Below are 12,273 nucleotides of genomic sequence, written 5' to 3' on the forward strand. Positions count from 1 at the left end.
TTCTCGAACATTCCACCAGTTCCATCAGTGTAATATTTTTATAAAAAAAACTTTTTGTGTAAAAATTCTTGGCAATACGACATATTAGGGGTGAGGCAACATAACTTTCGAAGAAGAACATTTTTTATTTTGGAAAAACCGAAAAATAAGCGATCAAGAAAACAGATAGAATTGATTTCAATTGACAGACTGATATCAAATTCAACACTTGTGACCACTCAATTCCTTTTTTTTCTGTTGCAAGAATTTCGTAGACTAGATGGCTGGCTACAAGTGGAGACTACCTATTTCGCCAAACTATTATAATCTGAATGTCAAATTGACCTGAACTTTTTTTTTGTTGTGGTTTTTGACTATCAAATATGTAGATTCAAGAAAAGACCTTGAACATGAAATGAACGATTTTTTATGTCTATGCAAATAAAATGCGGGAAAAAGGGAAAGGAGAAGGAAAAACATGAGGGAATTGCTTCTTGAAATGTTGCGGGTGCTTGGAAAGCTTTATTTTCGTAGTTGAAAAAAATTTAATTGCTTTTCTGGATTTTGAGATATGCACCTTTAAAGATAAGGAATTTTTAGTAGACAAAAAAATTGACGAAAAAAAGGGTCAGTTTGATGAATTGTAACTTACACGAATAAACTCGGATTTTAAAAATTTTAAATTTATTGTGTAGATCAAAAATAGGGCTTCATTTTTGTGGTTGACACTTTTTTGATATCTGTTCACGTTTTTGAGATATGCGCCTTTAAAGATGGACGCCTAACTCTCTAGAGAGAAAATCGAGGGAGAGAGTGCAGAGAAGCTAGAGTGTCTCGTTTCTCTGCGTCTCTCTTTTAACAAAGTAGTACAAGTCAAAGCTTACAAAAAAAGTAAAAAACGCAGAAAAAACTGCAAAAAATTGAAAAAGAGACGCAGACAGTCAGACACTCTAGCTTCTCTGCGCCCTCCTACCCGCTCCCCTACACCCTACCAACTTTAAAAGGTGCGTATTTCAAAAGCGTGAATAGCTATCAAAAAGTTGTCAACTACAAAAATGTAGAGCTAGATTTGATCTGTACAACGAGCATATTTTTGAAAAAGGTTTCACAACTTTTGAAAAAGTTACAAACGCTCAAAGTTTACCAATTTCCAAAACTGACGGTATCTAGGTTTACCTTCAAAGGCGCATATCTCAAAAGCGTGAATAGCTATCAAAAAATGATCAACTACAAAAATAAAGCCGTATGTTTGATCTACAAAATGTTATAAAAATGACACCCCTAAAACATTATTTTCAGACAACATGCCAATCCTTTCGCCCAGCCATCCGTGTCCGTCTAAATCGTCCAGTCTTCGATCAGGCTTCTTCGATCGTTCGTATGTTTTTTGGTCAATTATCAAATCAGCTGATATCACACTATACATGACATTCTGTAGTCACAGTAGTCACAGTCTTAATCGATCACACCAAAAAACCCCCTGACCACAGTTTTTGCAGAAGGCCTCGTCGAGTATGAAGTGCCACGTGTGAATATTCCGGCGACACGTCAATGTTTCACGGAGGGATGTGTAGACGTAAGTGAGGGAAAGTGAGTGTGAATTCAAAAAACAACGTCTTCTGAATAGGCGCACTCGTTTCGAATGTCGTCGTTCCGGCAACCCAGTTTCGTCGCCTTCGAACCGCACTTTCCGAACAAATTCCGGATCCGGGTCACCGATTTTGACTTTGTGTGAGTTTTTTATCGTTAAAAACGCTTTCTTTTGGAGGAAACCTGCCGGAAAACTATATATCTGGCGTGCCTTGGGCGCGCGTCTTATCAAGACGACGCGTTCCCAAAACCTGAAGATCAGGGGGAGCGCCCAGCTTATCACCACCCTAACAGCGCGCCGCCCTCTCTGTCCCTTATGGCGCAGCTGGTTACGAGTCTGGCCGCCACTCAACCTACCCGAGTTCGATTCCTTCTTCAGCGTTATAGTTTTTTCTTCTTTTAAAGGAGGACTGAAGTCATATTTTTTTATTTCAGATTCTGATACTTCAGAAAATTCTGAACAACTTTCATCATTGGAGCATGTGCTAAAAATCGCTCTAAACACCCTAAATTCACGTTTTCCCGGCTGAAAAGGAGCCTTCGTGGAAGAGTTTTTGGGGGCCGAGGTCTCGACATTCCGCGCGGCCCCGCGCTGCCGTGTAGTCCTCTCGGACAAATTTTTCTTCTCAATTTCTCGTTTTTTTGCCTTTTTAGATGGTTTCCGTCCTTTTTTTCTCAAATTTCATTATTTTTTCGACAAAATATTACTTTAAAGTGCATTATTGACAATTTTTAAATGTATTTTATACGATTATTTGACTTTTTGAACAGAAATCGTTTGATTCACTCCGTATCTTATATTTTTCGTCCTTTTCTTTGTTTGCTGCATGAATTTTGCTGTTTTTCAGATTCAAAACGACGCGAAAGCAGCCACTCGACGTTCAAATCTCCAATTGGCTTCACTTTTTGTGTTAGTTTGTCACAGAACTTTTGATTTCTCTCCGCCTATAATTCATTTCAGAGTGATCGCTCTCGATGGAAATCCGTCGGACTCTCCGCCAAGCAGTCGACGATTTCGCCATCGTCTTCAACAAGGAGAACAGCGAATTTAGTGTTAGTTGTAGAATTTACTATTGTTGTTCTCTCCGCCTGTATTTTCAGATCCCCCGCAACACAATCGGAAGAGAAGATTGCGCCGACTCGAGAGACAAGACAAGGAAAGGAGATTGAAGGAATACACAATGAATGAAAGAAAACGATAATTGGATAAATATTTATTTAAAATGTCAATTATCTGTTTGAAATGTTAATAAAAACGATTTCTCAATGAATTCTGCAGAAGTAGGCCATTTTTTTCCTGTCATCATTGCCATTGAGCGTTGTTTTCCTTCAAACGATTTGTGTTGCGGGGGATCTGAAAATACAGGCGGAGAGAACAACAATAGTAAATTCTACAACTAACACTAAATTCGCTGTTCTCCTTGTTGAAGACGATGGCGAAATCGTCGACTGCTTGGCGGAGAGTCCGACGGATTTCCATCGAGAGCGATCACTCTGAAATGAATTATAGGCGGAGAGAAATCAAAAGTTCTGTGACAAACTAACACAAAAAGTGAAGCCAATTGGAGATTTGAACGTCGAGTGGCTGCTTTCGGGTCGTTTTGAATCTGAAAAACAGCAAAATTCATGCAGCAAACAAAGAAAAGGACGAAAAATATAAGATACGGAGTAAATCAAACGATTTCTGTTCAAAAAGTCAAATAATCGTACAAAATACATTTAAAAATTGTCAATAATGCACTTTAAAGTAATATTTTGTCGAAAAAATAATGAAATTTGAGAAAAAAAGGACGGAAACCATCTAAAAAGGCAAAAAAACGAGAAATTGAGAAGAAAAATTTGTCCGAGAGGACTACACGGCAGCGCGGGGCCGCGCGGAATGTCGAGACCTCGGCCCCCAAAAACTCTTCCACGACACTGCCTCCTGCACGAGAAAAGCGACGCTAAATGCACGAGAAAAGCGACGTCTGCCGTCTCCAATCTCTCACGCGTGCAAATAGAGCGCACTTGCATTAGACACTGAAATTTTTTTTGCTGAAATTGAAAAGGTTGTCGGCGACTAGAAAAACATAATATTTGGAGACTGAAAGTGGTATAAATGAAATGAGGGGATTTTTAGCTATAATTTGATATACAAAACATACACCAACACTGGGACTAGAATAATTATGGCGAGACACCATATCGAATTCACATTTTCTATGAATGAACATTTTCCGAAGTTTTTCTTGTTTTTTTGTTATAAAAATCATAAATTGTGTTGATTTGTGCTGTAATATGGATGATAACCACAAAAAATACAATATGTTCACTCTCTTCATATCACTCCATCTACAGTATGACCGGTATAGACCGAATACGAACAACGATCCTTTTTTTCAAAAAAAGGAAACGGATACGTTTTTCAGAATATCTTCACCGTCATTTTCCACTATCAAACATTAAATTTGGTTGAAAACTGAGTTCAGTATAAAATTTGGAGAAATCAGTTGAAAATCGTGAAAATAAGGCGATTTTGGGAGGTTTTCGAGGTTTTGTGAAAAACTGAGGACCATATTCAAAAATCGGAAACGGATAACTTTTAGCGACTGTTATTAGCTACATTTTGAGCTATGATACAAAAGTTTTCTTTCAGAACGAAGTGAGTTAAAACTTTTTGAAAATTTCGAAAAAGGCATAAAAAGGAGTAGGGTTACTGTTAGACACTTCGTGACGACGTCTGAAGAAATGATTGTTTTCCAATCTTTGGTTTTTTGAGTAGAGCACATCTCGATCTTCATTTTTGTAGTTGACAACATTTTTGTACGGAGTCTTCTTGGAAAGATATAGCGCGATGAATGAAAACATCCGATTTCCCGAACTTCGATTAGGGAATTCAGGGAGCACATGCTTTCATGAGCCATAACTTTCCAGGAACGCATCGTACAAAAAAGTGGTCAACTAGAAAAATGAAGACCGGGTTGTGTACTATAGAAACAAATAAGGTTTGACAAAAAATAATAATTTCTCCAGACGTCGCGACGAAGTCTTTTACAATAACCCTATCATCTCTTCTCTCATGGCATTTGAAAACCTCATAGCACAGTTCATTCTGAAGCAAAAAATATATTTTATAGCTTAAAATGTAGATGACAACAAGGACTATAAGTTGTTCGTTTCAGTATTTTTGTGAAATGCATCCAGTTTTCTGAAAGAGTTCGAAAACATCTGAAGAATCTCAGTCCTTACGCGAGTTTGTACCGATTTTTGTAAAGTTTATACTGAATTCAGTTTTCAACCAAATTTAGAGTTTGATAGTGGAAAATGACGCAGAAGATATTCTGAATAAGATATCCGTTTCAGATTTTTGTATAAGTTGACTGCTTTTTGACCGTTTTCGATCAAAACTGACCATATATTAGCTGTCGTTTTATCTACTGTTCAGTATTATTTTCCTCTTTTTTTGGATTTTCTAACATTATTGTTATTGTTCTTTTGATTTCTATTCTTAAAATCCTAATTTTTCTCTGGAAATATCAAAATCTGACAGTTTTCAATCAAACACCCTCAAATCCCAGTGAGAGAGTGAGAGACGTGCCTCCCTGTAGGAGACGCAGACCGCGTGCGAAAAGAGAGGCGCTTTTCTCGTGCAGGAGGCAGTGCCACGAAGGCTCCTTTTCAGCCGGGAAAACGTGAACTTAGGGTGTTTAGAGCGATTTTTAGCACATGCTCCAATGATGAAAGTTGTTCAGAATTTTCTGAAGTATCAGAATCTGAAATAAAAAAATATGACTTCAGTCCTCCTTTAATCATCATGAAAACCATATAAAAACTCCGAAAATCGACCATTATTCCATTTTTTCAGAGTAACCGGACAACTCAGCGGTACAATCACAGTGATACTAAACATTCCGATAACGGGGAATGTTGTGGTGACAGGTGAGAAATGTTTTGACATTTTTTGAAAGTTTTTCATCGAAAATGTGCCAATTATCCTGAAATTTTTTGCAGGCAGAAGTATTGGCGTCAGCGCCCTCCTGGACCTCCAAAAAACTGTAAACGATCAACCGTACCTGAGATTCAACGAGTGTAGAATAGAGAATGGAATAGTGTCGGCAAGAGTTACCAACATGGGATTACTCACTGATACCATAAACCAAAAGTTCGGATCTGTGCTGTCGGGACAATCGAAGGTTCAGTTGGAGGAGGCGATTTGTGAACATATGAATCGGTTGACTCAGCAACACTTCTCAACGAGATTAGCAAGGATACCAAGGTCGTTGTCGGCGAAGGAGTTGTTGGAGATTATTATTTCGGTGAGATTTTTCAAAACTATAGTATTGGCATGACAATAAGGATTTCCCCACAGTAATGAGATTTTTGCGATCACTTCAAAGCTTTGCAACTCTATCAAAAATCGTCCGATCCCTGATTTTCTTACATGACTGTGTAGATCAAATTTAGTTCTACATTTTTGCAGTTGACAACTTTTTGATAGCTCCTCACGGTTTCTAGATACGCGCCTTTAAAGATAATCTGCGGAGAAAGAGACGCAGAGAAGCGAGAGTGTCTGCTTGCCTGCGCCCTCCCCTCCTCCCTCTACCCTAACTTTGAGCCGTTATATCTCAAAAGCGTGAATAGCTATCAAAAAATTGTCAACTACAAAAATGAAGGCCTAGATATGTTCTACAAAATTGATTAAAAATTGAGATTATAAGACAGTAATGATCCTTGTGGCGCGTGCCTCAAAGCTGCTTATTTTCAATATCTATTTTCAACACTTAGTAAACAGGATTGCGCGGAATTTTCCGCCTTCCGCATAGAGGATATCAGGTTGAAAAATTTGTTCGCCTACTTGAATTTATTGATATTTTGTAACGGTTTCTTGCAGGACAGTTATCAGTTTTTACCAAAAAAAACTACTTTTATTTTTATTCTATGGACTTTTTACAACTAAATAAGGCCAAAATCGGCTTCTGAACAATGACATTTTTTCCGCTTTCCGCCTATCGTCTTCCGCCATTTAAAAACCAGATTCCGCTCAACTAAACCTAAAATTAGCTGTGTACCAGAGTTGCGCGGAGTTCCAACTTCCGACTTCCGACTTCCGTTTTCGGATGTTTACTTCCGACTTCCGTCATTCCATAATTTTGGAATTTCCGAAAAGTATATTTTGCAGAAATATTTGGAAAAATGGTCTAAAAGGAGAGAAAATAAGCTTTTCTTCAGCCAAAAACTAATTTTCCATTGATTTTCGCGAATTTTATGGTTTTTCTCTTGGAAATTTTTGAATCTTTGCGAAAAAATCTACTTCCGACTTCCGATTTCCGACTTCCGACTTCCGGGCGTTTTTTCACTTCCGACTTCCGCTTTCAAAATTTTACTTCTGACTTCCGACTTCCGACTTCCGTTAAAAAAAAATCACTTCCGCGCAACTCTGCTGTGTACTCAAACGTTTTCACGTAGGACCTAATTTAAAATTTATCAGGTTTTCGAAATCATCGTAAAATTCTGAGTATACTACATACATTTTACTTTCAAAGACAATTTGTGAGCTCTGGCGTGCATGTTAGGCTAGGAAAGCTACAACAACGAGTCATATCTCATTGAAGTGTTATTAACGAAAAAAACCAATAAGATATTCAGAATCCTCATGAAATTTTGAATCTGATTGGTGTAAATACGGTAGAATTTGTAGTTTGTAGTCAAAGAGAGAGGTTACCACAAGTTTTTAAAAATGTTCATGCTGTCATTCATATCTCAATGAGGTGAGGTGCCAGCGGAAAACAAATTACATATTCATAATCCTCATGAAATTTTGAATCTGATTGGCGTAAGTACGATGGATTTTGTAGTTTGTAGTCAGGACTTATGGTGGAGAGTAGATTGTCTGATATGGGCACAAGTATGATATAAGCTAGCATTTTCCTAATTATTTTCTATAATGTTGATTGAAATCAGGGTGATTAGTATAGCATTTAGAATAGCAAACAGAACATCTAGAAAAGTTTTTAGTGAACTTTTGGAAGTCTTAGAAATCTCCAAAACTTTTCTGGAAGGCTGTGGAAAAATATAACAGCATTCCGTTATAATACAGTATTTACGGTAACTTATATATTTTCAGAATAACGTAAAAAAGAGCGCAACCTCGCCAGCCACCAACTTCGCCACGCTGGTCCGCCAAAAACGAGCAGCCACCACTTCAGATGACTACTACGATGATATCGAGAAGACTGAAGGACGGCCGGCTAAACCAATACCAAATGTGAATCTTCGGAAGATTAGCTTATCCCGGGATGACGTCATCAACTTCTTCAACATCGAACGTCTATCCCACATCCTAATCGACCTCACGCTTCTTGACGCCGCCTCCACGTCTTCAGATTTTTCTCTGGGGATTTCTGGAAATGTGTTTAGTTCTAGATCACGTAAGCTACCCACAGGCCTTTAGGCTCCTCTCCCCTCCCATCTCAACTCCAGAATATTCCAGAAGGCTCCTCCCCTTACGTCGCTCCGTATCCCTTCAGAATCCCTCAGAATACAAATCGAAGAATGGTTGAAGTGATCATCTCACAGTACTCCGTGAACAGCCTTCTATTCCAAGCGCATCGAACCAACTCTCTAATTTTCCACGTTGACTCCAGGACTCCTGGAATCGGGAGCTTGTTGAAGACGTCGTGCACACTGGATGAAGTTTGTATAGCTGATGAGATTTCGAAGGTATACTGTAGTTTTCAAATTTTTGTTTTGTTACTAAATGACAAGTTTTAGATAAAAACAGTGTATCCGAACAGAAGGTTGGAACTTATTATAAGATCGGCGGCACCTCCATCAGTGACGATTAATAATGGTAAGCTCACCCAACTTTAGAAGCGTATATATCAAAATCTAAACAAGCTATCATAAAACTACAAACTACAAAAATGTTGCTCTAGCTGATCATTTTTGTAGTTGACAACTTTTTGATAGCTCTGCCCACTTTCGAAATACGCGCCTTTGAAGATAGCCTGCAGAATAAGAGACGCAGAGAAACGATAGTATCTGCCGGTCTGCGCCCTCCCCCTTTCCCCTGATATCTCTACCCAAACTTTGAGCCCTCATATCTCAATACCTAAGCAAGCTATCAAAAAAACTACAAACTACAAAATTGTAGCTCTAAACTAGGCAGGTCATTTTTGTAATTGACAACTTTTTGATAGCTCCGCCCACTTTCGAGATACGCGCCTTTGAAAATAGCCTGCAGAATAAGAGACGCAGAGAAACGAGGGTGTCTGCCTGCCCGCGTCCTCCCCCTCTCCCCTGCTCTCTCGCCTGCTCCAAACAAACTTTGACCTCTCGTATCTTAAAAACGTGAAGAGCTATCAAAAAACTACAAACTACAGAAATGTAGCTCTAGCCTAGTTTATCATTTTTGTAGTTGACTACTTTTTAATAGCTCCGCCCACTTTCGAGATACGCGCATTTAAAGGTAGCCTGCAAAAGAAGAGACTCAAAGAAGCAAGGGTGTCTACCTGTCTGCGCCCTCCCTCTCTACCCCGCTCTCTCGCCGCCTGCTCTACTGAAACTTTGGCCTTTCGTATCTCGAAAGTGTAAAAAGCTATCATAAAACTACAAACTACAAAAATGTTGCTCTTGACAAGCTAATCATTTTCGTAGTTGACAACTTTTTGATAGCTCTTTTCACTTTTGAGATACAATTGCTTAAAGTTGTGACAAAAGAGGAGACGCAGAAAAACGAGAGTGTCTGACTGTCTGCGTTCTTTTTCTAGCATGCCACCTTTATTTTCTCTTCAGATGTTATGACAGTCTCTATGAACGGAAGATGTATTTTCTTCCTCGAAGGCACGCGACAAAAAATCGGAGTCGTCCCATTCAACACGGTTGTGCAAATCAATATGAAAACTGTCGGCGGGAAACTAACAGGTCTTTTTATTTATTCGTTTTTTCACTGATAATTCAAAACAAATTTTTAGGAACAGTCTTCATCCAGTCCCTCGATTTCACCCCTGGCATCGATTTCCTCGGAATGTCGGTGTCCGATTTGGATGGATTGAGGCGGACGACTAAAGCGGCTCTCCAGAATTTTGTGAGCTCCGCCACTGCTGATGGCTTCACACTGTCGACGGCTTCGATGCAGTAAGTTTTGAAATGAGAAGAAGAAAGAGAATCGGTTCCACTTGTTGATAATACTATAAGATGCATAGGAAACAAGAAGAAAGGATGGGAATCCTGTTTTCTGTGTTTGTGTTTTGATAAGCGCTTCAGACTTTTTTTTTCATTTTCGAAAGTTTGGGGTTTCAGAAATCAGTAAAAGGTGAAGCATAATATTTAGCATAAGAATTTGAATTTTATATGATTCAAGAGCTGAAGGCGTGAGGATTCTGAATCTGTTTTCAGATTTTGAGAAACGTTATGATGAGCCGAGTTACATAGCAATACCTGACTAACCAACATCAAACTTTAAATCCTTGTAACTCGGTTCATTTTGATGCTATTCTAGTTTTGAAAACAGGTTTAGAATCCGAAGAATTTCCTCTTTCAAGGCATACCGTAAAAACTGTATTTGTGTTGCCCCTCAATTTGAAGTGCCCTCTGAGTTGCACTCCGACGGACCCTTTGAGCAATAAAGTTGCATGCACCTCAAATACAGGTTTTACAGTATTTGGAGCCTTCAAAAAAGCTTTAAAACTTGGTAGCTTGGTTCCTACAAAAACTACATTAATTTTGCAACAGACTGACTGAAAAGATCAAAATTGTATATCTACAGTAGTGTATACCAAAAAAGCAAACTTTATTTCCTTGACAAATTTTATCTGTGATGTGCCATGGGCTAATGCTAAGCTTAAAAGCCAAAACAGTTAAAAACTGTCAAAAAAGTTATTATAATTTGGTCAGTGACACAATAATAATTTCTGTTTCGGGGCCCAGAGTAAGCCAATGACAATAACCCTCATTGAGATTTAGATTTAGGTACATTTTTATGTCCAACATCGCTACTTTCAGCAGCCGTATCTTGGAAGTGTAAAGAGTTATTAAAAAGTTGTCAACTACCAAAATGATCAGCTTGTCTAAAGCTACATTTTTGTAGTTTGTTGTTTTATGATAGCTCCTTACGTTTTGGAGATATAAAGCTTCAAAGATTGCAAGGAGAAAGATAAGGAGAGAGAGAGGGCGCAGACAGGTAGACACCCTCGCTTCTCTGCGTCTCTTTCGACGCCTCTCTAGCTGTTTCAGGTACCTATCTTTAAAGACGCGTATCTCGAAAGCGTGAAGAGCTATCAAAAAGTTGTCAACTGCAAAAATGAAGTTCTAGATTTGATCTACAAATTAATTGTAAATTCGAAACAAAACGACAAGATGTGATAATGTTACACGGTTTTAAAATTGGTCAATTTTAATGAAAATCGCATTTTTCAAACAGGCATATCTCAAAGGAGTGAATAGCTATCAAAAAATTGTCGACTACAAAATTTTAGTTCTAATCATGATCTACATTTTCGTAGTTGATAATTTTTTAATAGCTACTCACGCTTTTGAGATACATCACTTTGAAGCTAGATAATCGAACAGGGCCGCCCGCAAAATTCTCAAAAAGGAATGATCAGAAGCTTACACAACTTCTCCTTTTTCAGCTCCCCTCTCCGCCTATTCCACCCGGAAATCTCCCTGCTCCCGAATGCTCTCCTCCTCCAAGCCGACGTCGACCTCTACCGAACGTTATACTCGGCTCGAAAATCCAGGAAACATGCTTAAAATTTCTTTTTATCCTTTTTTATATCTAGATGATGGGTTGAATACCGAAACGGGTATTACACACACAAAAAACACACAGCTAGAATCATTCCTGTCTATCTCATAATCAGCATGCCATTGTTTTTAACTGAATAAATAATAAATAAAAGAAAGTTTTTGTTAAAGATCAGATTCAGAAGGGGCAAAAAAAAGAAGTTAATGGAGAGATGTATCAGATTTCTATGGATGAAAATAGAAAGAAAGAATAGAATGATGCTATTCTGAGGGAGATTGTGTGAAAAAAATGGCGTCATGTTGATATTTTTAGGGAAAATGGTATAAGATGGGCGTTTTACACGAATTTTTTCTTGAAACTTGAGGATTCTGAATCTCTTTTTGAACGAAGAGAAACTTTACTGATTGAGCTTCCAGACTAAAACCCCTTTATCTTGGTTCATTTTGATGTTAGACGAAATTTGAAGACAGATTCAGAATCCTCACGACGTCAGCTTCCCAACCATATCTGTTTTCAAATTTAGCGTTCAAAGTCAATGATTACTGCATGAACGGATTATATTTTAATGGGCAAACCGACCTAAAACTGAGTGTTATGAGCTGAACAGTATACCAAAATGTAGATCACAGCGAGTTCTATGTTAATATGTTAATATGCTGCGGGCCCGGATAAAGTGTCAAAAAATGCAAAAACGACCGAAAAACCCGGCTCGCGGCATATTAACAAATAGCCATCCGGATCGTAATAGGCCAAGTTACTGATGTGCTTTTTTTGAGGGTTGTGTACAGGGATGTGCGGAACGGAAATCGGAAATTCCGAAATTTCCAAAATTTCCGACTTTTTCCGGAACTTTTTTCCGTCGGAAAATTTCCGAAATATTTTTTCGGAACTTTCCGTTTTCCGGAAATAATTTCGGAAAAAGAAAACGTTTCCGAAATTTCCGAAAAAAACATTTCGGAAATTTCGGAAACAAAACA

The 12,273-nt window shown here is 38.3% G+C and overlaps 1 protein-coding gene across 1 annotated transcript; it reads left to right on the forward strand.

Annotated features, from left to right (window-relative positions):
* Positions 1 to 1,198: 1,198 nt before the first annotated feature.
* On the forward strand, positions 1,199 to 11,301 carry GCK72_017037 (uncharacterized protein; the record flags this gene model as incomplete). Its single annotated transcript, XM_053731840.1, has 12 exons — positions 1,199 to 1,222; positions 1,279 to 1,357; positions 1,479 to 1,555; positions 2,531 to 2,622; positions 5,414 to 5,487; positions 5,560 to 5,864; positions 7,673 to 7,976; positions 8,039 to 8,268; positions 8,320 to 8,398; positions 9,343 to 9,471; positions 9,522 to 9,684; positions 11,181 to 11,301. The coding sequence occupies 12 exons, from the start codon at positions 1,199 to 1,201 to the stop codon at positions 11,299 to 11,301; spliced, it is 1,677 nt and encodes a 558-aa protein (XP_053580753.1).
* Positions 11,302 to 12,273: the final 972 nt, after the last annotated feature.

Source organism: Caenorhabditis remanei, chromosome V (genome assembly GCF_010183535.1).
Source record: "Caenorhabditis remanei strain PX506 chromosome V, whole genome shotgun sequence".
Lineage (NCBI taxonomy): Eukaryota > Metazoa > Nematoda > Chromadorea > Rhabditida > Rhabditidae > Caenorhabditis > Caenorhabditis remanei.